This window comes from Carettochelys insculpta, chromosome 5, assembly GCF_033958435.1.
Source record: "Carettochelys insculpta isolate YL-2023 chromosome 5, ASM3395843v1, whole genome shotgun sequence".
Lineage (NCBI taxonomy): Eukaryota > Metazoa > Chordata > Testudines > Carettochelyidae > Carettochelys > Carettochelys insculpta.
The window spans coordinates 129914495-129941787 of record NC_134141.1 but is presented as its reverse complement, the minus strand read 5'-3'; the positions used below and the strand labels follow the sequence as shown (position 1 = coordinate 129941787).

Sequence of the window (27293 nt, the reverse complement as noted above, 5' to 3'; positions counted from 1 at the left end):
ATTCTGGGAGGCACAGAACGCAAGCAAGCAGCATGGGTTATCATTGAGTTTACATGTACCATAATGACAAATGGTCTGTTCAAACACATTTTGGAGCCATTAACTGGATTTTGGTCACCCAGGGTTGTAGGATTATCATGTGAAGGGAATAGGCATTCTTCTTCAAGTGTCCCCGTGGGTGCTCCACAATAGGTGTCGGGCTTGCCCGGCGCCGCAGATCGGATCTTCCAAGCAGTTTCTGCCAGACCGCGCATGCGCCGGCGCGCGCCGCTCCCTTGCGCGCTCCTGGCCATGTGCGCGATCCGGTCCCCGCCAGTTCCTCTTAACCGCCGTCGGCTGCAGACGGAATCCGACTAGGCTAAGGCCAAATTAGCATATTCAATAGGCTTTAACTGTTTTTTCTTTAAAGTTTTCAAGTTCTTAGGCTACTGCAAGTTAGCCGGTTGTTATTTTTCAAAAAAAAAACAAACAAACAAACAAACAAACAGCAAGCGGGACAGCTTTCAGTCCAGTCCCAGTAACAAGCGCCAGAGGCCAGGAGCATAGGGCCATCAGCCCTCCTGCTGCGGCAGGCTATCAGAAGGGGAAAACAGCACAGAGAAGGTGCTAAGTACCCGTTTAACAACTGAAAGACTCACCAACAATGTCCTCTTCAGGATTTAAGAAATGTGAGTCCTGCCGAGAGGCAATGCCAGCGTCTGATGGGCACAGTCTATGCATAAGGTGCCTTGGGGAGTCCCATGTTGCACAGAAATGCTCCTTCTGTGCAAAACTAACAGCCAGAGCAAGGAGGGACAGGGAGATGCGGCTTAAAATGCTGCTCTTCGACAAGGCCCTCCAGCCAGATGTGCCGGAGCGGCCGCAGCAGGAGGGACCCTCCGGGGCCCATAAAAGGAAAGCTGCCTCCCTCACCCCATCAGCGCAAAAACGGAGGAAAGCCTCCCCAGCCCAATCCCTGCCAGCAGCAACAGAGAGCGGGACGGGAGAAGCGAGCAGCCCCCAGCCGCAGCAACAGCTGATCGGCAGTGGTACGGAGAGCCACGTGGCAGCGGCTCAGCCTCTGATAATCAAGCAGCCGCCCCGCACCGCAGGCAGGGCGGCGGCTAAGCAAGCACCGGTACCAGCGGCACCGCAAGCAGCGGCACCGACCCCCGGGGAACCGGTGGTGCAGAGCGCGCAGGCACGCAGCCTGCAGGCACCGGACGACACCGCACGTGCGGCACCGCCCTCGAGCGTGCCGAGCACGGCGCCGACGGGGCACAGATCCCCTACACGTCAAGGGGCGGAGTTACCTCCTCCAGGGAGGGGGAAGGCTGCACACAAGACGAGGCATCGCAGCCCCTCTCCAGACAGGGCTGTGGAGTTGCTTTCTCACAGCCCTCCGCTTATGTTGCAGACTCCAACTAGAAGGCAGGGGTCCCCCCTAGCCTACCCGGAGCCCCCGTCTCCATTTTTGCAACCAGCCTCACCCTGGCTGGGACCACCTTCACCCTTCCTGGGGTTTGAACCGCTGGAATACTATTCAAAATCGCTCTCTCCAGCGTCCCAGATCTCTCGTCGATCTCGCTCCCCCAGACGCAGAGGGTATGCACCAAGGGAATGGTCTAGGTCACCTTCCCAAGAACAGTGCCTATATTGCCATGGTTGCCCCTATCACGCGGGGCATAGACAACATCGGCAATCTACTAGGGAAAGATCCCCACAGACGATCGCGTATCCCAGAGGGCAATTGCGACCAGGGACAGAGACTCAAGCATCTCAGGGGGGACTGGTTATGGAACCCCGAGATTTTCCCTCGCAAACCTCTAGTGAGAGGGTGTACCATCACCAACAGGAACCTGAAGGGTCCAGAGAGACGCACCCCAGCGGTTCCTCGCTCTCCTCCCTGGACGAGGCTACGGCCCCGGGGGACGTCCATCCCCCGGACAATCTCAAACAGTTTCAAGAGCTTTTTAAGAGGGTGGCCTTCACGCAAGGCATCCAGACAGCAGAGGTGCAAGAGAAACACCATAAGCTCCTCAAAAATCTGAGACCTCCGGCCTCCTCCAAAGTAGCAATACCGCTTGATGAAGCAATCTTGGAGTCCGCCACTATGATATGGCAGACCCCTGCGACTATTCCGCCTGTCCAGAAGAGAGCGGATAAGAAATACTTCGTGCCGGCGAAGGGCATGGAGTTCCTGTTCAGCCACCCACAGCCAAATTCCTTGGTGGTGGAGTCGTCGCAACAAAGATCAAAGACATCTCAATTCAGGACAGAGGGAACAGACAAAGATGCCAAGAAGCTAGAGCTGTTCGGCAGAAAGGTCTACTCCTCCTCCACTCTAATGTTGCGAATGGCAAATTACGCAGCGCACTTAGCGAACCATAATTTCGACAACTATTCTAGGTTAACCTCCCTCATGGACTCGCTTCCAGAGGACAAAAAGCCGGTGCTCATGGCCATCGTGCAAGAACGCTACGCGGCCTCGAGGACGGGAGTTCAGATCGCCCTGGACGTTGCGGACACAGCAGCACGTTCCACAGCTACGGCAGTGGTGATGCGAAGGGAGTCCTGGCTCCAGACTTCGGGTATACCGAGGGATCTGCAGGCGAAGATAGTTGACCTTCCCTTCGACTCGCAGAAGCTGTTTGCTGAATCAACTGACTCGGTCCTTCATTCCAGTAAAGATTCAAGAGCCACACTCAGGACCGTGGGGATTTACACCCCTCCATACAAAAAGAAAAAGTACTACCCTCAACAAAGACGGTACCAATACCAGCAACAGCGTCCCCAGTACCACAGGGGTTACGAGCAAGGGCGACAGCAACAGCACCAGCAGTACAGAACTCCCAGGCGAAGTTCACAACAGAGCCGTGCGTCCTCGGGGCAGGGCCAAAGGCCACAAGTTTGACACACAGATCCAGGGCTGCGCCATCACTACCATCGCACAAGGTCATCCGAAGCGGCTATTCCACCATCGCCTCCGACCATTCTACGACCAGTGGCAAAGGATCACCACAGACAAATGGGTGCTGGAGATCATAGCCACGGGGTACGCCATCCCCTTCCAGTCGCTCCCACTGCCATGACCTCCACCCAGGCCCCACCTCCAGGAGGCCTCCCAAGTAGCAAGGCTCAAGCAGGAGGTAGACCATCTCATGCTCATAGGGGCAGTGGAAAGAGTGCCGGAGCAACTGCAAGGAAAAGGGTTCTACTCGAGGTACTTCCTCACGGAGAAAAAGACAGGAGGCTGGAGGCCCATCTTAGCTCTTCGCGGCCTCAACCGGTACCTGCGCAAGCAACGCTTTCGGATGATCACAATCGCCTCCATCCTTACAGCACTGGACGGTGGAGACTGGTTCGCAGCCCTCGATTTACAGGACGCGTACTTCCACATAACTATCCATCCGGCTCACCGGCGATTCCTCCGGTTCATGGTAGGCAACGAACACTTCCAGTACAAGGTCCTACCGTTTGGCCTCTCCTCGGCCCCCAGAGTCTTCACCAAGACCTTGGCAGTGGTGTCAGCCTACCTGCACAGACAGGGGGTATTTATATTCCCGTATCTGGACAACTGCCTGCTCAAAGGGGCCTCGAAGGGGGAGGTACTACGCATGATACGCGTCACAGCAAACACGTTCTCTTCACTCGGCCTGGTTATCAATCTGGCAAAATCAAAAATAGACCCCACACAGGACATAGAGTTCATAGGGGCTCACATAAACTCTGTTACAGCGAGAGTATATCTACCAGAGGCTCGCTTTCGGGCCATCGGCTCCCTTGTGCAGGTCATCACCTTCAGCCCTACAGTGCCGGTCTTGACGTGCTTACAGCTGCTGGGCCACATGGCAGCGGCGACGTTTGTAGTACAGAACGCCAGGTTGCACATGCGCAGCATGCAGCACTGGCTGGCGAGCGTATACAAACCGGCAGTACACACCGTTCACAGGGTGGTGTCGCCCACACCGGAGGTGCGCAAATCCCTCCAATGGTGGGTAAACCCCAGGAACTTGCTAACAGGGGTACCCTTCCACCAGCCACAAATATCATTTTTTCTCACTACAGATGCCTCCCTCATAGGGTGGGGAGCGCACATGGGCGAAGAGGTGACTCAAGGACTGTGGTCATCCACGGAGCAGTCACTACACATAAATATACTGGAGCTCAGAGCAGTGTTCAACGCCTGCAGACACTTTCGAGACCATATACAAGGCAAAGTCGTCGGGATCAGTACAGACAATACCTCCACCATGTTTTATATAAACAGGCAAGGAGGAGCTCGATCCCGTGCCTTATGCGCGGAAGCAGTCCGCTTATGGAACTGGTGCATCGCCAACAATATAATCTTGAAAGCCTCATACTTGCCAGGTGCGCACAATGTGAAGGCAGACCAGCTGAGCAGGCATTTTGCACTCTCACACGAGTGGCAGATCCGTCCCGATCTGCTACGGCCGATTTTCCACGCATGGGGTTTTCCCCAGATAGACCTGTTTGCCACTCAGCACAACAAGAAGTGCCCACGATTCTGCTCCAGGACAGGACTGGGATGGGGGTCCCTGGGGGACGCGTTCGCGATCCCGTGGAGGGGCCCCCTGCTTTATGCTTTTCCTCCCACAGTGCTGATCCACAAAGTCTTGCAGAAAGCCAGGAGGGAAGGGGCCTGGATGATCCTGATAGTCCCAACGTGGGATCGACAACAATGGTTCCCCCTACTCCTGCGCATGTCGGACTGTCCACCGATGCCTCTTCCGGTGGCGCCGGATCTGCTCACGCAAGCCCAGGGGTCCATAGTACACCCGCACCCCCAAAGCCTGCGACTGCAAGCGTGGTTAATCCATGGCTCAGCTCCCTAGAGAGCACATGCACAGAGGAAGTGCAGCAAGTCCTAGAAAGTAGCAGGAGGACTTCCACCAGGAAGACCTACAAGCAGAAATGGACTCACTTCACGGCTTGGTGTTCTACCAAACAGCTGGCCCCCCTTTCGGTGCCTATACCTACAATACTAGAGTATTTACTGGACCTCAAGAGAGGAGGACTCTCACTATCCTCGTTGAAGGTCCACCTTGCCGCCATCTCGGCGTTCAGACACAAGGAGGAAGGGCACACGGTGTTCGCCCATCCTATGGTTACCAGGTTCCTCAAAGGGTTGGTAAACCTATACCCCCCTCGGAAACCGATTCCACCTTCGTGGAACTTGGACCTGGTGCTTACCGCGCTGATGGGACCACCGTTCGAGCCCTTGGCCACGGTCCCCCTCCGCCTCCTAACAATAAAGACGACCTTTCTTCTTGCAATTACGTCAGCTCGTAGGGTGAGTGAGCTTGCGGCAGTCATGGCAACGCCACCCTGCACTGTTTTTTCCAAGGAGGCGGTAACCATACGGCTGCATCCAGCCTTTGTTCTCAAAGTTTCTTCTGAGTTTCACATTAACGAACCTATTGTTCTACCCTCGTTTTATCCAAAGCCTCATAACTCCAACGAAGAGGCATGCCTACACCTCCTGGACGTGAGGAGGGCGCTAGCCTTCTACGTAGACAGGACCAAGTCCTTCCGGAAAACGGATAGACTCCTAGTCTCCCTCGCTCCCAAATCAAAAGGAGAAGGTCTCTCCTCGCAGAGAATCTCAAAGCACATTGTATCCTGCATAAAAATGTGCTACGAACTCAAAAAGACTCCTTTACTGGCCACGCCCAGGGCTCATTCCACTAGGGCGGTGGCGGCATCAACAGCCTTTTTCAAGGGCGTTGCGTTAAAAGACATTTGCAGAGCAGCGACCTGGTCATCCTACGACACCTTCGCCAAACATTACGCCCTTCACAGGGTATTCCAAGAGGATACCCGTCTCTCTACAGCGGTCCTCTCGGGGACAAGCTGCACATAATCCGATTGCCCACCTCCTATCTTGGGTTACTGCTGGGTAGTCACCTATTGTGGAGCACCCACGGGGACACTCGAAGAAGAAAGACAGGTTACTCACCGTAGTAACGGTGGTTCTTCGAGATGTGTCCCTGTGGGTGCTCCACTACCCGCCCATCCTCCCCGCTTCGGATCTCTGTTAGTGTTTTGCAGGGGCATCCGAGGCGGTTGGTCGAGGAACTGGCGGGGACCGGATTGCGCACAGGGCCAGGAGCGCGCAAGGGAGCGGCGCGCGCCGGCGCATGCGCGGTCCAGCAGAAACTGCTTGGAAGATCCGATCTGCGGCGCCGGGCAAGCCCGACACCTATTGTGGAGCACCCACGGGGACACATCTCGAAGAACCACCGTTACTACGGTGAGTAACCTGTCTTTCTATATGTTCTGACTGATCTTAGAAACGATCTTTAACTGAGTCAACAGATTCTTCTCTTGGTGCTTCGACTACTGTGACAGGGAAATAACCATGCTAATGTTTAAAACATGTAGTAAGTAAATGACGAGGCATGGGTGTTCAGGTTGTCTGGGAGGACTTGACTTCTCACAATATTAATACTGCCCCATACAGATGGTTGAGATGGCCAGAATATAGAGTACAGAAGTAAAGAATCTTTCATGTTGTGATGTCCATGATCGACCTGTGATTGATATACAAGATAGTTCATTAGGCATAAGACACTTACCTCTTTTGCCCCTAACATCTTTTACTTTGTTGTTTGTTTAAATTAGCACATCACCAATTTAAAAAAAAAACAAAAAACATAGCAAGAGGACCAAAAAAGTGCTACCAGTTTCACAACACTACGGTGGCACTTTTTTGTCCCTCGTTAGGTTTTTTCCAATTGTGGTGTGTACATTGAAAGTGTTCCTAAAAATTTCCATGGGGCTTGCAGGCATTTCACTTTTGAGACTCTTCCTTTTAATTTCCATTTATGTAGCTTCCTGTGTGTGTATGTTCTCCTTTCGGAAGCTAATTGCTGCCATGGTGGGCTTTTTTGGTATTTCCCCTCTCCATAAGGATGTTAGATTAAATTATATAATGGTTGCTATTACTGAGTTGTTGAGATATATCAGGGGTCAGTAACCCCCGGACAGGTGCCAAGACCAACATACAAGGTGATTTTCATTGGCATGTCAGGCAGCAGCTCAGCCTAGTCCTCTCCCATGCAGCCAGGAGCTTGCTCAAAGCCATGCCACCTGTGGATTAATAAAAGATCAGCTAATGCTACCAACCACTACCTCAACAATAAAGCTCTGCATCTTTATTTATTAATCAATCTGTTGTAGGTAGGACTACTAGGGACTTTAAAAATTATCACCAGCACTCGGACCTTTCATAGAGGTCAAAAGCTCAAATTTTGGCTTTGCGCCTCAGAAAGGTTGCTGACCACTGAGCTATATTAACATCTTGAGCCAGAGCATGTGCTCCACTTAGGCCTAAATCAAGAATTTCCTCTCCCTTTGTGGGTTCTAGAGCTAGCTGCTTCAAGAAGCAGTCATTTAGGGTGTCTAGAAATTTTATCTCTGCGTCTCTGCCTGGAGGTGACATAAGCTCCATCAGCTTGGGGACAGTTGAAATCCCCTATTATTTATTTATTGAGTTTTCTACTTTTATTGCTTCTCTTGTCATTTGGAACATTTCAAAATCCTCATCATCCTGATCAGGGTGTTGGTAATGTATTCTTAGTTAGGCAAGAACTGAAGTGAAGTAGATGGAAGCGGAATGTCCTTCAACGAACTTACACCATCTGCAATGTTCACTCTAATTTTTCTCCTCCAGGGGGAGAATATATTTTGTTATGTGGTCCGAGGAATGTGGGGATGTGCACCACCAGTAGAAACAAGAACCCCAGATATAATATATATTTTAAAAAATTACTCTAGCTAGGATGGGTTGGACATTTTGGAACACTCTGCTCAAATAATTTAATGAAATAGATCAGTCAGAACACTAACTTAACACTCTTTGATGAAAGAAAATTACAGAGAATATATGTGCATTGCAGGGAGTGAAACATAGTAACAACATCGATACAAGTATGTGTTGAAAAGTGAATTGAAAGAGACAGTATGTGAGAGAGTCAGAAATGGGGTGAGTCAGAAGTGGGACATCTGGCATTGGCCACTCAGAAGAGAGGTTCTTCTTCGAGTGTCCCCGTGGGTGCTCCACATTAGGTGTCGGGCTCGCCCGGTGCCGCAGATCGGATCTTCCAAGCAGTTTCTGCCGGACCGCGCATGCGCCGGTGCGCGCCGCTCCCCCGCGCGCTCCCGGCCATGTGCGCGATCCGGTCCCCGCCAGTTCCTCTTAACCGCCGTCGGCTGCAGACGGAATCCAACTAGGCTAAGGCCAAGTAGTGTATTCAACGACTTTATCTGTTTTTTCTTAAAGTTTTTTTTCAGGCACTTAGGCTACTATAAGCTAGCCGGTTGTTATTTTGTTAAAAAAAAAAAAAAAAACAACAACGAACAAGCTAGGAGAGGGACAGCTCAGCCAGTCCCAGTAACAAGCGCCGGAGGCCAGGAGCTAGGGCTATCAGCCCTCCTGCTAAGGCAGGCCATCGGACGGGGAAAACGGCACAAAGAAGGTGCTAAGTACCCACTTAAAAACTCAAAGACTCATCAACAATGTCCTCTTCAGGCTTTTAAAAAAAAAAAAAAAAAAAAAATGCTGCTTCTTGATAAGGCCCTCCAGCCAGAAGCGCCGGAGCGGCCGCAGCAGGAGGGACCCTCCGGGGCCCTTAAAAGGAAAGCTGCCTCCCTCACTCCATCAGCGCAGAAACGGAGGAAAGTATCTCCAGCCCGATCCCTGCCGGCAGCAACAGCGAGCGGGACGGGAGGAGCAAGCAGCCCCCAGCCACAGCAACAGCTGATCGGCGGCGGCACGGAGAGCCACGTGGAAACGGCTCAGCCTCCGATACTCAGCCAGCCACCCCGCACCGCAGGCAGGGCGGCGGCTAAGCAAACGCCGGTACCGGCGGCACCGCAGGCAGCGACACCGACCCCCGGGGAACCGGCGGTGCAGAGCGCGCAGGCACGTAGCCTGCCGGCACCGGAGGACACCGCACATGCGGCATCGCCCTCAAGCGTGCCGAGCTCGGTGCGGACGGGGCCGGAATCCCCTGTATGCTCCCCAGCCCGATCCCTGCCGGCAGCAACGGCGAGCGGGACGGGAGGAGCGAGCAGCCCCCAGCCGCAGCAACAGCTGATCGGCGGCGGCACGGAGAGCCACGTGGAAGCGGCTCAGCCTCCGATAGTCAGCCAGCCACCCCGCACCGCAGGCAGGGCGGCGGCTAAACAAGCGCCGGTACCGGCGGCACCGCGGGCAGCGGCACTGACCCCCGGGGAACCGGCGGTGCAGAGCGCGCAGGCACGTAGCCTGCCGGCACTGGAGGACACCGCACATGCGGCACCGCCCTTGAGCGTGCTGAGCTCGGTGCAGACGCCGGAATGCCCTGTATGCTCCCCAGCCCGATCCCTGCCGGCAGCAACAGCGAGCGGGACGGGAGGAGCGAGCAGCCCCCAGCCGCAGCAACAGCTGATCGGCGGCGGCACGGAGAGCCACATGCAAGCGGCTCACCCTTCGATAATCAGCCAGCCGCCCTGCACCGCAGGCAGGGCGGCGGCTAAACAAGCGCCGGTACCACCGACCCCCGGAAAACCGGCGGTGCAGAGCGCGCAGGCACGCAGCCTGCTGGCACCGAAGGACACCGCACGTGCGGCACCGACTTCGAGTGTGCCGAGCTCGGTGCGGACGGGGCCGGGATCCCCTGTATGTCAGGGGCGGAGTTACCTCCTCAAGGGAGGGGGAAGACTGCACACAAGAGGAGGCATTGCAGCCCCTCTCCGCACAGGGCTGTGGAGTTGCTTTCTCACAGCCCTCCGCTATGTTGCAGACTCCAACTAGAAGGCAGGGGTCCCCCCCCCCCTTGGCCTACCCGGAGCCCCCTTCTCCATTTCTGCAACCAGCCTCACCCTGGCTGGGACCACCTCCATCCTTCCTGGGATTTGAACCGCTGGACTATTAGGCAAAGTCGCTCTCTCCGGGGTCTCGACGGTCTCCCTCCCCCAGACGCAAAGGGTATGCACCAAGGGAGTGGTCTAGGTCACCTTCCCAAGACCAGTACTTATACTGCCATGGTTGCCCCTACCACGCAGGGCATAGACACCATCGGCAATCTACTAGGGAAAGATCCCTACGAACGATCTCGTACCCCCGAGGGCAATTGCGACCGGGGACAGAGACTTAAGCATCTCAGGGGGGACTGGTTATGGAACCCCGAGATTTTCCTCGCACACCTCTAGTGAGATGGTGTACCATCATCAGCAGGAACCGGAAGGGTCCAGAGAGACGTACCCCAGCGGTTCCTCGCTTTCCTCCCCGGATGAGGCTACGGCCCCGGGGGGCGTCCATCCTCCGGACGATCTCAAACAGTTCCAAGAGCTGTTTTACGAGGGTGGCCTTCACGCAAGGCTTCCAGACAGCAAAGGTGCAAGAGCAACACCATAAGCTCCTCAAAAATCTGAGACCTCCGGCCTCCTCCAAAATAGCAATACCGCTGATGACGCAATCTTGGAGTCTGCCACTATGATATGGCAGACTCCTGCGACTATTCCGCCTGTCCACAAAAGAGCGAAAAAAAAAAAAAAAATACTTCGTGCCCACGAAGGGCATGGAGTTCCTGTTCAGCCACCCACAACCAAATTCTTTGGTGGTGGAGTCGTCGCAACGTGGGGGAATAGACAAACATGCCAAAAAGCTAGAGCTGTTGGGCAGAAAGGTCTACTCCTCCTCCACGCTACTGTTGCCAATGGCAAATTACGCAGCGCATCTAGCGAACCATAATTTCGACAACCACATTAGGTTGACCTCCCTCATGGACTCGCTTCCAGAGGGCATGAAACCAGTGCTCAAGGTCATCATCCGACCATTTTATAACCAGTGGCAAAGGATCACCACAGACAAATGGGTGCTGGAGATCATAGCCACGGGGTACGCCATCCCCTCCCAGTTGCTCCCACCGCCATGACCTCCACCCGGGGCCCCACCTCCAGGAGACCTCCCATGTAGCGAGGCTCAAGCAGGAGGTAGACCATCTCATGCTCGTAGGGGCAGTGGAAAGAGTGCCGGAGCAACTGCAAGGGAGAGGGTTCTACTTGAGGTACTTCCTCACGGGGAGGCCCATCTTAGATTTTTCGAGGCCTCACCGGTACCTGCGCAAGCAACGTTTTCGGATGATCACAAACGCCTCCATCCTTACGGCACTAGACGATGGAGATTGGTTCGCAGCCCTCGACTTACAAGGTCCTACCGTTTGGGCTCTCCTACAGCCCCCAGAGTCTTCACCAAGACCTTGGCAGTGGTGTCAGCCTACTTGCACAGACAGGGGGTATTTATATTCCAGTATCTGAATGACTGCCTACTCAAAAGGGCCTCGAAGGAGGAGGTACTACGCATAATATGTGTCACAGCAGGCACGTTCTCTTCGCTCGGCCTGCTTATCAATCTGACAAAATCAAAGACAGACCCCACACAGGACATAGAGTTCGTAGGGGCACGCATAAATTCTATTACAGCGAGGGCGTATCTACCAGAGACTCGCTTTCGGGCCATCGGCTCCCTCGCGCAAGGCTTCACCTTCAGCCCTATGGTGCCGGTTCTGATGTGCTTACAGCCGCTGGGCCACATGGCAGCAGCGACGTTTCGTAGAACAGAACGCCAGGTTACACATGCGCAGCATGCAGCATTGGCTGGCGAGCGTATACAAACCGGCAGCACACACTGTTCACAGGATGGCGTCGCCCACAATGGAGGTGCGCAAATCCCTGCAATGGTGGGTAAACCACGAGAACCTGCTAACAAGGGTACCCTTCCACCAACCACACGTATTGGTTTTTCTTACTACAGATGCCCCCCTCATAGGGTGGGGAGCACACATGGGCGAAGAGGTGACGCAAGGGCTGTGGTCCTCTATGGAGCAGTCACTGCACACAAATATACTGGAGCTCAAAGCAGTGTTCAACGCCTGCAGACACTTTCGAGACCAACTGAAAGGCAAGGTAGTCGGGATCAGTACAGACGATACCTCCACCATGTTTTATATAAATCGGCAAGGAGGAGCTCGGTCCCGTGCCTTATGTGTAGAAGCAGTCCGGTTGTGGAACTGCTGCATCGCCAACAATGTAACCTTGAAAGCCTCGTACTTACCAGGCGCTCGCAATGTGAAGGCAGACCAGCTGAGCAGGCGTTTCGCACTCACGCACGAGTGGCAGATCCGTCCCTATCTGCTGCAACCGATTTTTCCACGCATGGGGTTTTTCCCCAGATAGACCCTGTTTGCTACTCAGCACAACAAGAAGTGCCCACGATTCTGCTCCAGGGCAGGACTGGGACGGGGGTCCCTGAGGGATGCCTTCGCGATCTCATGGAGGGGCCCCCTGCTTTACGCTTTCCCTCCCACAGTGCTCATCCACAAAGTGTTGCAGAAAGCCAGGAGGGAAGGAACCTGTATGATCCCGATAGTCCCAACGTGGGATCGACAGCAATGGTTCCCCCTATTCCTGCGCATGTCGGACCGGCCACCGATGTCCCCTCCGGTGGCGCGGGATCTGCTCACGCAAGCCCGGGGGTCCATAGTGCATCCGCACCCCCAAAGCCTGCGACTACAAACGTGGTTAATCCATGGCTCAGCTCCCTAGAGAGCACATGTACGGAGGAAGTGCAGCAAGTCCTAGAAAGTAGCAGGAGGACTTCCACCAGGAAGACCTTCAAGCAGAAATGGACTCGCTTTACGGCATGGTGTTCTACCAAACAGCTAGCCCCCTTTCGGTGCCTATGGCTGTGATATTAGAGTATTTACTGGACCTCAAGAGAGGAGGACTCTCGCTATCCTCGTTTCAGGTCCACCTGGCCGCCATTTTGGCATTCAGACACGAAGAGGAAGGGCACACGGTGTTCGCCCATCCCATGGTTACCAGGTTCTTCAAAGGGCTGGTAACCCTATACCCCCCTCAGAAACCGCTTCCACCTCTGTGGAACTTGGACCTGGTGCTTAATGCGAAAAGGGGACCACCGTTTGAGCCTTTGGCCACGGTTTCCCTCCGCCTCCTTATGATGAAGACGACCTTTCTTCTCGCAATCACGTCAGCTCACAGGGTGAGCTAGCTTGAGGCAGTTATGGCAACGCCGCCCTGCGCTGTTTTTCCAAGGAGGCGGTAACCATACGGCTGCATCCAGCCTTTGTTCCTAAAGTTTCTTTCTGAGTTTCATACTAACGAACCTATTGTTTACCCTTGTTTATCCAAAGCCTCATAACTCTAACAAAGAGGCGCGCCTACACCTCCTGGACGTGAGCAGGCGCTAGCTTTCTATATGGACAGGACCAAGTCCTTCCGGAGAACGGATAGGCTCCTAGTCTCTATCGCTCCCAAATCAAAAGGAGAATGTCTCTCTTCGCAGAGAATCTCTAAGCACATCGTATCTTGCATAAAAATGTGCTACAAACTCAAAAAGACTCCTTTACTGGCCACGCCCAGGGCTCATTCCACTAGGGCGGTGGCAGCATCAACAGCCTTTTTTTCAAGGGCGTTGCGCTAAAAGACATTTGCAGAGTGGCGACCTGGTCATCCTGTGACACCTTCGCCAAACATTACGCCCTTCACAGGGTATTCCAAGAGGATACCCGTCTCTCGGCAGCGGTCCTCTCAGGGACAAGCTGCACATAATCCGATTACCCACCTCCTATCTTGGGTTACTGCTGGGTAGTCACCTAATGTGGAGCACCCACGGGGACACTCGAAGAAGAAAGAAAGGTTACTCACCGTAGTAACGGTGGTTCTTCGAGATGTGTCCCCGTGGGTGCTCCACTACCCGCCCATCCTCCCCGCTCCGGATCTCTGTTTAGTGTTTTGCAGGAGCATCCGAGGCGGTTGGTCAAGGAACTGGCAGGGACCGGATCGCGCACATGGCCGGGAGCGCGCGGGGGAGCGGCGCGCACCGGCGCATGCGCGGTCCGGCAGAAACTGCTTGGAAGATCCGATCTGCGGCGCCGGGCGAGCCCGACACCTAATGTGGAGCACCCACGGGGACACATCTCGAAGAACCACCGTTACTACGGTGAGTAACCTTTCTCTACTGGGTTAGATAGACCTTTGGTCTGACCCTATATGGCCGTTCTTATTGTCGTACAAACATAACAGATTTAACCAGATGCCTCTCCTGTTAAGGTTTAATCCTGTATATATGCCAACCAGCCAGATGGTCTGTCTTCTAAACAGTATGTTTCTCCAGCTCTTTGTGTTAGGTTTTAGTCTACTGCACTCATGTGAACATGTTTATATGTGAGAGAGGGAGACTATCCTTTAAAAAGGTGGCCTCTGCTTTGTCCCTGGGATCATTAATATATTCCCTTTGTAAGGGTTTCCTTCCTCTGCTGGAGCTTCTAGTTGTGTCTTTGAGTACAGTTTATTACTTGCATTCATAGGTGTCTTGCACCCTCACTATTGAGGACATGGTTAATTTTACTCGTGCTGCTCCTTCTGTGGTGCTTCTGAATACATTTAGAACACAGGAGAGAAATCTGATTTGGGCTACAGATCAGAAGATAAAATAGTACAGGGACATGTTGTCATCACAAATTATTTCTGTTAACGACAGAATATTTTCTTGATGGGGCCTGTATAAATGCAGAGAGCTTGTCCACATGACTGTTTAGTGTGTGGCAAGCTGGAATGCAGGCCTTAAAGCACTGTTGCACAGTGTTTCCCAAAGTGTGGTATGTGAAAGGATATCAAGTTGTAAGTGTCAGAAAATAAATTAGTAAAAATCAGGATATAAGCACTGGGACGGCACTGGGAGAGGGAGTATGCTGATAAGGCTGAAGTCCCAAAAGGGATATGTGAATGTCTTAAGTTTGGGAAACACTGCTGTAGCATATCATGTAGTACCTATCCATCTGGACCCTTCTATAGAACACTAACTGGTCTGTAGTGCACTTTGACTTACTGCTTTTTCAAACAGCAATAACAAAAGCATGTGAGAGGTCAAATGGGGGAATAAATTTTAAAAGTTGTATTTTGAGAATATGCATTCATTATTTAAATAAGGATGTTTGATAAATCTTTTGATTAGAATGGCACATGTTATCTATGTGTGTTCACACGTGACCAAATGTGTATGTTTCTTTTCAGTGCACAGGCACATTCTGAGTTGGGCAAACTTCTTCAGGCAACTCCATAGGACATCTACTAGTCCAGTTCACCAGCATTAAAAGTTAGGCATATGTTTGTCAATTATGAGTATCTGCTTTCAGAAACAAAGGGGTGGCTTAGGGCCCTGGAAGCTGGGGTAGGCATGGTCCTTTCAACTCTTTAGTGTTTTGGAGAACTTGGAGAGCTGATTCATATCTTTGACAAGTTTAACTCCTCCAAATCAGTAACAATCTTTGGAATTGTAGTAAGTGTGCCTGGAAGCATGCACAATGCTGTAGGTGAAGTTAGGCTTCCTGGTCCAAAGCACTAACAATGTGCCCAATCCTTTGTAGCATGTAAGAAAGAGATTCTTAAATGGTATCATAATAGTCTACCACCAAGGAATGAGTGTCAAAAGCAGAAAGAATAGTGTCAAAAGCAGAAAGAATAATATATATAATGATAAAAAATATGCAGTTTTCTTTCTTTATACTTCCTCATAAAGAAAGAAATGAAATTTGGATATGTCTTCATTAAGAAAAAATACATTAAAATAAATTGGTTTTAATAACAAACTTTTGAAATATGAGAATTTCTAAATTACTTTTTAAAACAACAAGCAATCTTGTGTCACCTTAAAGGCTAACAGATTTTTCTGTGCATAAGCTTTTGTGAGTGAAAACCACTTCGTACCATGAATCTGACGAAGTATGTCTTACCCACTAAAGCTTATGCCCAAAAAGCTTAGTCCTTAAGGTGCCAGAGGACTCCTCATGGTTTTTGCAGATACAGGCTAACACGGCTACCCTTCCGAGACCTCTCAATTACTTTTACATAGAAAAAAAGACACAGTTTGGGAGTGTGAAAACTCCTCGCTCTGTCTATCAAATCTCTTTTTTTCATGTCACTCCAGACAATAAAATAGTTATTTTCTACCATGTAAATTCATAGCATGGCAGCAAGATTTCTAAGCATGTGCACTTGATACACTTGACATGTATCTGACAAAGCATGTTTTTGCCCACAAAAGCTTATGCTCCAAAATATGTTAGTCCATAACACTCTTTTAGCTACTTGAAAGCTCTGATGTTCTTTCTCAAGCGTCTTTTCCAAACTAAACAAACCCAGTTCTTTCAATCTTCCCTCACAGATAATTTTTTTTTTTAAACCTTTAATATTTTTTGATGTTCTTCTCTGAACCGTCTTCAGTTTCTCCACATCTTTCCTGAAACATAGTACCCAGAACTGGACACTCTACTCCAGTTGGGACCTAATCTGCACAGAGTAGGGCAGAAGAATTATTTCCTCCTCAAGAATTGTCCCTGTGGGTGCTCCTCTTTAAGTTGTTTCTGGAGGTCCTGCACTTATAGTTGGAAGTTTTTAGCAGCAGTTCCCCTGTGTGGTACGCATCTTTAGGCTCTGCGTGCTGTTACACTCCATCAGCTGTCCCTCAGTTCTTTCTCTACTGCCCTTGGCTGAGGTCAGAATTCCAGCAGCGCTCAATTTTTCCTTAGAATAGTTTTCTATAGGAAAGTTAGTTATTAACCCCAGTTCTTTCATCCAAGGTTATACTCTCTTGTTTTCTCTTTGTGATGAAGTCCCTTGTCAACCCCTGTGGGTCCCTGCGCTTCCTGGCATTTTTCTCAGTTGTGCCTCAGAGACTCATGGAGACCCCTTATCTGCCCAGGCCTTTCCAGAGGCAGGAGTCTCCGCTTAGCAAGCCATCCTCATCATACGCAAATCCCAACTGGGGCAGATAAAACCAGTCCGCTTGCAGGCCCATGCCTGTTTTAGTGGAGTAACCCTCTGGGGAAGGGTGGAGGGAATCCAGACCCGCCCTCTACCCCGGACTCCAGCCCAGGGTCCCTACAAGGTCAAGAGGCTGCTGGCAGGGCCTTGACCCCTGCCCCAATGTAGCAACCTTACCCTGAGCCACTTCACCCACCGCTTCCCAGTGCTCCTGCACCTGCACCTGCTCCTTCCAAAATCTTCCCCCCCTGCAACCAGCTAGGGGGAACCTTTTATAGGGAGTGCAGGGCCAATGACTGCTGATTAGACTCAGCTGTGGCTAATGGCTAATGAGGCCCCCAGCTGTCTGCCTTAATTGGGAAACAGGATAGCATTCCTCACCAGCCAGTATACCTGCCTTCTTGCAGAATTCTGTAGCCCCCAAGCAGCAGTCTGCCACATATCCTCCCCCACTGCTCAACACCAGGGGGTTGGGCAACTTGGGACATTATACAGTGCATCCTACAAAGTCCATCAGCATTCCCGTTCAGTTTACCTGCCCTGTGCTGCACCTGAAAGGGCTGTAAGGATATGAACCACCGGGTCACCCTGGCATTCTTCTCTTTATTCCATTGCATCCATTGCAGCGGAGCATGGTCTGTAACTAAGACAAACTGACGCCCGAGTAGGTAGTATCGTAGGGCCTCCATAGCCCACTTGACCACGAGGCACTCTCTTTTGACCACTGCATATTTTCTCTGCCTGGGGAGCAATTTCCTACTAAGATATAGGATTGGGTGTTTCTTTCCTTCCAGTACTTGGGACAGGACCACTCCTAAGCCCATGTCTGATGCATCTGTTTGTAAGATAAACTCCTGGGTGAAGTCAGGGGTTATCACCAGCCAGTATACCTGCCTTCTTGCAGAATTCTGTAGCCCCCAGGCAGCGGTCTGTCACATCTTAAAAAAAAATGAAAAAAAAGAAAGAAACAAAAAACAAAACCCTTTCATTTTTTCCTAGTTATCTCACATAACTGTTTTTCTTTTCTTTTCTTTTTTTTTTGTTTGCCACTTGTCATCGCATTTTAAAAAAAAAAAAAGTCTTTTGTCTATAACACAGCTATGTCCGGCTCACAAGGATTAAAGAGATGCTCTACATGCAGACTCTCAGTCCCAGTATCAGGTGGCCTCTCTCAATGCTTCCACAGTTTAGGTGAGGCACATGTTCGCCAGAAGTGCCCATGTTGTAAAAAGGACTCAGCCAGATTGCTCAAGGCAAGAAACCTGCAACTGAAGCTCTTTCTTTTGAAGAAATCATTGAGACCAATCTCAGACCCCAAGGCCACATCTACATTACCCAGAAGATTGAGCCACTCAGGTTTGATCTTCCGGGGTTTGATTTGGTGTCTGGTAGGGGCATAGCTAGAATTGCATATATGAAACAGACTTATTTTCCTAGTGTAGACATGGCCTGAGACCAGGGCTTCCCCAGCACAGATGTCCCCAAGCAGCCAGTGAACTACAAGTTGCAGTGTTCACCTCAGAGAGAACAGTCAAAAAAAGAAGACTTCTGGCCGGAAATCAATCACAGTACCATTAGCCTCACAGGACCATGAGGCACCAGAAACTTTGAAGGCACCAGTGTCCTGAGAGGAAAAGACAACTACTAAGACTTCTCCTGCCACTAGTACACAGCTGAAGAAGCATGTGCCATCATCAGTATCAAAGGCACCGAAGACTACGGTACCCATGTTGACCACTACCAGCTCGGTATCAACAACATTCACGGTGCACACCACACCAGTACCAACCCTGCAATCTGTAATATGCATTCCAGTACTGACGTTTTCAGTACTGCCGCCACTAACAGCACACACAGTCTAAGCTCCCACCTCAGTACCAGGGACACCACTGTTCAGTACCAGTGCCACCCCAGTAGATGGATGCCTACCTCCATCTCCACAACAGTCAGCTCCAAGGCATGCTTTTCATCCAACAAGGAAGAAAAGGAGATACAATCCATGCTGCATTTGCCCAGATGCTCCTTGCCCAAACAGCTGCAGCAACCACCAAAGCAGTGGCAGCCATTCTCCAGTATGCCCCTATGCCCATATGGACAACATGGCCTTTCTGGTACCCAGGGGGACAGTTTTGGGCACAAATGCAGACCACACAAAAGCCCCCAAGGTGCACAACCTCCCTCTTCCATCCCCTCCCAAGATGAGGATGAAAACAAGTCTCAGGTACAAGACACAGGACTACTATCTATAATTTCCTCTTCTTCACCTGAAGTAACATTAATGCCCCTCCCACCTACTACAGCTGATGACTTCAGTCCTTCAAGGACCTGTTTAAAAGACTGGCAGACTTGCTCAAGATATCAGTGACCAAGATGCCAGAGCCTCAACATAAGCTCACCAACATCCTCCAGACCTCATCAGTCAACAAGTTAGCCTAATGGATAGGTAAAGCTGTCTTGGACATAGCAAAGATAGTTTGAGAGAGACCTGCCACCACACTCCGGACATCAACGGGGGCAGACAAAAGATACTATTTCCCTGCCAAAGGGGCAGAAGTTCTATTCACCCACCCCACACCTAATTCATTGGTTGTGGATGCAGTACACCACAGGGTCAAGCAGACCAAATTGAAGTCCACCCCTTATGACAAAGAATGGAAGAGACTTGATTTATCTGGTAGAAAGGCTTACTCCTCCACCTCCTCACAGTTCAGAATTGTGAACTATTTGGCTATCCTGTGCAAATACCCTTTTAATGCTTTGACTCTTTAACATATTTTATTGATAAATTGGCTGAGCAAACAAGAGGTGAGTTTAAAGGTACTCCCACAGAGGGTCCTCTCATCTCCTGTACAGCTCTCCAAGTCTCGTTCAGCCTGGCAGATGCTGGGGCCTTATCTCTTGCCACAGCAGTTGTGATGAGGGGGAACTTCTGGTTACATCTCTCTGGGTTCCCTAAAGAGATACATTATAAAGTTGGGGACCTACCATTTGAAAGCAAAAAGCTGTTTGCGGAATTCATTGACACTTCTCTACACACATTAGAAGACTCGCATGCTACTTTAAAAACCCTAGGCATGTATGTACAGCAATCAAGTGAGAGGCGATAGATTCTACAGCCAGCAATTTAGGGCTTCTCCTTATCCAGAGGTACAAAGGTGTTATGACCAATGAAGGTGACCAAGAGAACCAAAAAGACGCCAGCCTCAAGACGTATCCTTATCATCACAGCCCTATACATCAAGATAATTCTTTTGGAACTTTGGTTTAGGGTTCAACCTCTCTCCTAGCATGTTCTACGTTCCAGTGCTTCAACAATCACTTTCTCCCACACTATCCAACATGGTTCAACACTTAACGTTGAACAGGTAGATACTGAAAATAATAACCAGAGGCTATTACATCCCTTTCCTCCCCTCACCAAACCTCCTTCCCCGTCCCTCTTCAGGGAACCTTTGCTTGCAAGCCTCTTAGAAGAGGAAGTACAGCACCTTCGCTATCTGGGAGCAACAAAAGAAGTGTAATTACAACACAGGGGAAAGGGGTTTTATTGCAGATTCTTCCTTACCTAGAAGAGAAGTATAGGATACAGACTTATACTAGATCTATGAGATTGAAACAAGCACCTGTGCCACGAACACTTCAAGATGGTCACACTGGCAACAATAATAAACAATAACTGGATGTTATTCTTCTGCCTACAGGATGCCTACTTTCATGTCGCAATACATCCAGCACACAGGAGAGTACTGCAGTTCAAGATCAAATACCAACATTTTCAATACCGAGTCTTCCCTTTTAGTCTGGCTATGGCCCTAAGGGCATTTACATAGATTTTTGTAGCAGTAGCCACCCAACTGGAACAAAGGGACATAAACATTTTCTCTTACCTCAATGACTGCCTGATGGTAGGTAGCATTCTCAAACCAAGAGATTAAGCATGCAGTTGGAGACACCTTACTTATCCTAATATCACTAGGACTCTAAGTCAACTTTCTCAAGTGTAACCTCACACCTATCCCTAAACTTAACTTCGTGGGGCACACCTGGACACCATCAGGGTCAGAGCAATACTTCCACCAGAGATGTACTGAAACATTACAGTATTCAAATACTGTCCATCAGAGCCCTTGAGTCACGGCAAAACAATGCCTACAACTCCTAGGCCACATTGCAGCACATGACCTTTGTGGTAAACCATGCAAGGCTTAATATGAGGATCCTCCAGGCATGGCTAAACACCATTTACAAGCCCCACAGACACTTTTTATTCACAGAAAACTCAGTATGCCTCACACAGTCAGCCTATCCCTGAACTGGTGGACAATCCCTCACTATGTCTGCCAGGGTGTTTCACTCCCAGCACAAATGCCTGCATTGATAATTAGAACACATGCCTCCCTACAGGGCTGGGGGATCTAATCAAGTCAATACATGGTACAGGGATGCTGGATCCCAATCAAAACAACTCTGCATATCAATATCCTGGAACTGAGGATGGTCAGGAAAGCATACAAACACTTTTTCCATTCATCAGCAACAAATCAGTAAAGAGTTTCATGGACAACACAACCACTATACACTATATAAGCCACCAAGGCAGACCATGCTCGTAGCAACTCTGTACTGAAGCTATTAATCCCTGGAATTGGTGCATAGCAAACAACATATAAATGTTGGCTACATACCTCCAGGCAAGCAGAACACAATTACCACTGACCAATGGGAAATAGACCTGCAGGTCATAAATACCATATTTCAAACTTGGGGATGCCTGACTATAGAACAGTAAAGCAAAATGCCCCAAGCACTGATTTCAAGCAGGACTAGGCAGGAACTCTCTGGGGGACACATTCGCAATCACCTGGGATGCTCTTCTACTGTATGCCTTCCCTCTGAGACCCATAATTCAGAAGGTGGTATACAAAATAAGACAGGGACAAAGCTTGAGTCATCCTAATATCTACTGCGTGGCCCAGACAAGCCTAGTAACCATATCTCAAACAGATGTTGCTGGCTCTATATTTACATCTCTCACAGACTCCTCACCTGTTGATGCATGACAGAGAAGTGATGTGTCCACCCACATGTCAAACTTTTGCACCTCTGAGAGTGGCTTCTTCAGAGTTGACAACTCTGGAACTGCAATGTTCAATGGAAGTACAATCAATTCTCATTAATAGCCACAAGCCTAGGACTAGAAAGACATATGAACAAAAATGACATAGATTCCGGGCATGATGTATAGCTGATGTACTGTCCCCATGCTTGACATGAGGAGCATTGTTGCAGAGCAGATGGAGAAGCCAAAAATACCCACGAAAGAAGGTGGGGGGAGGAACCAGCTTAACCATGAAAGTTATTTATTTTCAAGTAGTAATCATGTAAGGAGAGCCAAACAAACAAAAGCAGTTATAATATTAAAAATACCTTAAACTTAGTTATGAACGTTAGGTTTAGCAAACTATCTGATTACACGAGGCAGTGTCAGACGGCTATACCTAGAGAGAAAGAGATGGAACTCACCACTCTGTGAAGTTTAAATCAATCAGGATTCCTTGGCGGTTGTGGTGGGTGATAGTGGCTTAGGTGCAGAGTGCTGGAGACAGAGCCCTCAGGTTGATCAATCAGAAGAAGATGAAGTCCCCATGGAACTGATGCAGATGTTGGATCCAGACATCTCTACTTGTGCATGAGCAGAGGGGGGCATTGTTGAGAAAGAACAATGGTCCAAGGGAGATCATTATATCTGTTTATGGGTAAACTGATTCACAGTTGTTTTGTTTAGGCTAGATAATAGGAACTGATCATTCCTGGCTATGGGCAGTGTTCCTTTGAAGGAGCTCGTAATGGAATTAGGCATCTTCAGTATTTTAGATGCCAACAGAGGATTTATTAATAGAATTGATCTGATAATTACTAAGCTGGGTGTGTGCAGCCTTGGGTTCATTAGCATCCAGAGCAGAGATTCCTCATCATGCAGTGATTTCCTGTTCAGTACAGTTTTGCTGTGGAATCTCAGTATTCCATTCTATATGCTACTGGAGATGCCTCCCTTTTCTATCTTTGATGCAAATGAGGTTAGGGGAGTTTCCATAATCCTGACACCCATGTCTAGAGGAGGTTAGGCGTGCCTTTGCTCACCTTTTCATTTCTTTTTGTAAGTATTTCTTTTGATTGTCTTTGGCTCAAGCAGAGGCTGGGGGCAGAGAGGCATTTTGTGGATCAGAGAGGCTGGCTATTGTACCCTGGTTCCCCAACAACACAGAGCTGATAGGTAACATATCAGCCAATGCTCAATATGCTTGGATACATTAGATCTAGCCCCATGGATGTGTTTGTGTACAGAGAGAAACTGCATAGTACTTGATAAAAGATGAAGGGAGTTTGTATGTCAATTATCCTGGGGAAATTATTCTAAAAGATGGTTAAAATCCTCAACAAATGAGACCTTCCATTTTATATGGTCTCCTAAACATATTCTTTCCAACACTGCACCATTGTAAGAGGGCACATGAGCAATCCAGAGTAGAGTGGAAGTGTTCTTCCCTAGAAATCTTAATGGATAGGTGAAGGTCAAAATCCATCTTTTAATGGATAGGTAGTTATAGTCTAAACAGAGCTTTATAACCCACTTCAGACAGAGCATTAATCATATGGAAAGGTGCAGAGAGCTAGCCCAGTCCCAAATTCCCTAGTTAGCATGTGCATTGTTGTCCTGCCCTCTCCCTCTGGAGCCCTTAGGTCTCTTGGGCCCCCAGGTATCGGAAGGTTCCACCGTAAGGTCCTTTTGATGGCATAGAGGGAAGCACAGAAACTCTGCCAGAGCCAGGAGTACCTGTGGCTAGGTGACCATCTGTCTTTATTATATGACTGTGCAGATGCCCGGGACTCCATTGCTAAGATGGTCTATGGCCGTGTGTTTGGTTGGATTGTCCACAAAATCAATGAACTGCTGGCTGAGAATGTGGATCCTGAGGTAGAACTGAACGAGATTGGTGAGTCCCAGCTATTTTTCTCCTGTCAGCCCCCTGAATGCATATGCCACAGCCAAAGAGACAAAGTACATTGGGGGAGGAGGTGTCACTGCGACTGAGTACATGGTTGTAATTTCAGGAAGATGGTGGCTTTGGAGAAGATTATTTCATCTTCAAGTGCTTGTTCATCATGTATATGCTCATGGCATGCACCCATGCCAGAAGATTTTCCCTCAGCAGTATCCATGGGGGCCCAGCTCCAGCACCCCCTGGAGTTGTACATGTAGGTTCTGCTATACAGGGCACTGCCAGACCTCTTCCTCTCTCAGTTCTTTCTTGCCAACAGTGACAGTGCTTGGAAGTGCATGCTACAGCTTCAGCTGTAGTCTTTATTTTAGTAGCATATTCATTTGTAAAGTATCCCTCTAGCTGATCATAGAATCATAGATTACTAGGACTGGAAGGGACCTCGAGAGGCCATCGAGTCCAGCCCCCTGCCCCAATGGCGGGACCAAGTACTGTCTAAACCATCCCTGATAGACATCTATCTAACCTGTTCTTAAGTATCTTCAGCGATGGAGATTCCACAATCTCCCTTGGCAATTTATTCCAGTGCTTGACTACCCTGACAGTTAGGAACTTTTTCCTAATGTCCAACCTAACCCTCCCTTGCTGCAGTTTAAGTCCATTGCCTCTTGTTCTATCTTCAGAGGCCAAAAAGAACAAGTTTTCTCCCTCCTCTTTATGACAACCTTTTAGATACCTGAAAACCTCTATCATGTGTCCTCTCAATCTTCTCTTTTCCAAACCAAATGAGCCCAATTCTTTCAGCCTTTCTTCATAAGTCACATTCTCTAGACCTTTAATCATTCTTGTTGCTCTTTTCTGGACCCTCTCTAATTTCTCCACATCTTTCTTGAACTGCGGTGCCCACAACTGGACACAATACTCCAGCTGAGGCCTAACCAGTGCAGAGTAGAGAGGAAGAATGACTTCTTGTGTCTTGTTCACAACACACCTGTTAATGCATCCCAGAATCACGTTTGCTTTTTTTGCAACAGCATCACACTGTTGACTCATATTTAGCTTGTGGTCCACTATAACCCCTAGATCCCTTTCTGCTGTAATCATTCCTAGATGGTCTCTCCCCATTTTGTATGTATGAAACTGATTGTTCCTTCCCAAGTGGAGCACTTTGCATTTGTCCTTATTAAACTTCATCCTGATGATTACTTGTAAATAGTTGTGCCTACGAGTTAGTTAGATCCCTGTTAGGGACTTAGCCAGTGGATTGGGCATGCCCCTGCGCCCCTGTCTTTAAAGTGTTCTAGCTGCTGCAGGCCTATGCCAGTTAATGACTCCCATGCAGACTATCTTAGTTGTCTCAGAGAAACCCAAATCCAAGAAGTATTAGCTCTGGAGATCGTTTTGTCCTCTAGGGTTACCATACGTCTGTTTTTTCTTGTACAGGTCCTCTTTGTCAGCCATTAAATTTCTGTCCAGCCAGGTTTTTAAAAAAATCTAAAAATGGATGGGATTTTACTCTTCCCTGCAAACTCTATCTGCAGCCCTGGAGCTTTTCCCAGCTGCATGTGCCTTAGCTCAGCCAGAAGCATCTCCCCCTGAGTCGGGAGGGAGCAAAAAGAGAAATGAAGCAGACAGGAGTGGAGCGATAGAAGATAGTAGAAAGGTTTCCTCCACCCCTTTTTTTTAGGGAAATGAGATCTGCTGGGGGCAGGGGCAGGCTGGTAGTTCAGCCCCTCCAGCCCATAGTGTGTTTGCAGCCACGCTGTGAATGGACCCAACCAGCTCTGGCATTGCCATTCACTGGCAAGGTAAGCACCCTCTTTGTGAGTACAGGTTCAGGGTGGTAACTCAGCCCATGTCAGCAGAGTGCTTGCAGCCCACCTGTGGATGGGGCCAGCCAGCCCAGGGTGAGAGAGAAGCAGATCCCAGGGAGGCTGCATTGCTACACTTACCATGTAGAATTGCTTTGGCCTGGTTGCTGTATAGTTATTGTCAGCATTTTGAACATTGTGCTCAAATTAATTGATCCTGAGGTTATCCCAGGCCATGGATTCAGAGGAGCAGGAGAGAAGAAGCAAAGTGTTTAGCTTGGATGGCAAAAGGATGCTCATATTCTCGTGGGCCATTGGATTTTCTTCCACCTACTTACCTTGGTTTATGATGACCTAAGGCTCATAGTCTGCCCACTTTCAGCTTCCTTTCTTGCCATGGGCTGTAGGTCCCAGCACCTAGAAGGCTTCAAGAGCAAGTTTGGCATAGACTGCTAGTGGGCATTAGTCAAATAAGTTTTGGTTCTTCTTCGAGTGTCCCCCTGGGTGCTCCACCTTAGATGTCAAGCTTGCCCTGGCGCCGCACACTGGAGATCTTCGTAGCCTTTTTCAGATGTATTGCACATGCACAGGCTCTGACACGCCTCTCCACACTCTTTTAGTCACATGCATGGTCCGGACTCAGCCAATTCCTCTTAACTGCCAACAGCTGCAGACAGAGCTTTACCTTCTCTTCTCCTTCTCCCTCAATGGAATTCCTTCTTGGTTCTTTTATCTGAAACAGAGAGAGTTATATAGTTGAACTTTAAAAGTGTAAGTTTAAAGTTTTAATCAGTTATGGTCCTTGTTAATAGTTCATTGTTGGAGCTGACAGACTCCTACTAGTGGTTCTGTAGTTAGTGTTTTACCAAAAAAAAAAAAAAAAAAAAAAGGTCTTTGCTAACTCACTGACGGCTGAAAACTTATATAATCATGCCCAGCAGCACCAGTTTTAAGAAGTGCAACATGTCCAAGAGGCAATGCCAGCCTCGTACAGCCATTCTAAGTTCATTCAGTGCCTGGGAGAGGGGCGCGTTCCTCAAAAGTGCCCACATTGTTCAAAGCTAACTTCATGGGCTTGTAGAGACAGGGAGATGCGGTTGCACATGATCCTGTTTGACAAGGTCCTCCAGCTGTCTTCTTTAGAGAGTGCTGAACCTTCTGAAGATAGCCAGCACAAGCGCAGGGTGCTCTCTTCAGGAGGCTGCTGCGCACAAATGGCCAAGAGCTTCTTCCACTCGCTTGTAGCCCAGTTTACCCAGCGGAATGATGAGTGAGGTTGAGGGTGGCACTGAGATGGTCTGTGGCTCATCTAAAAGGGCCTACACCAAGAAATTGGTCCCTTTATTGGCACTGAGACCTGAAGCAGAACCGGGAAACAGATCGGGTCTGGACCACTCAAAATCGACACTGATGGTGGCATCTGCACCGCAACGCTTATGGGCATCAATGGGCCCGAGTTCAGCAGTACTGTCTGCCCCAGCACCAACTGTGGCACCAGTGACAGCACCAGTCCATGCAGCACTGATGACAGCATCGGTCTGTATAGCACCTACAACATCAGTACTGAGCCACAAGTCCACAGCACAACTGATGCCAGTACCAAGTGCATTGGCGCTGACCGTTCCCCAGTCATCTACGGAGCCAACCTGAG

General features: G+C 49.6%; 1 protein-coding gene across 1 annotated transcript in view; it reads left to right on the top strand.

Moving 5' to 3' along the window:
• The window catches only part of LOC142013951 (unconventional myosin-VIIa-like), a 61556-nt gene extending 34640 nt beyond the window's left edge, over positions 1-26916 (top strand). Inside the window, exons 10-11 of the mRNA XM_074995973.1 lie at positions 23709-23825; positions 26786-26916. Of these exons, the coding sequence (XP_074852074.1) occupies positions 23709-23825; positions 26786-26916 (248 nt within the window). The remainder of the gene's footprint in view (positions 1-23708; positions 23826-26785) is intronic.
• Positions 26917-27293: the final 377 nt, after the last annotated feature.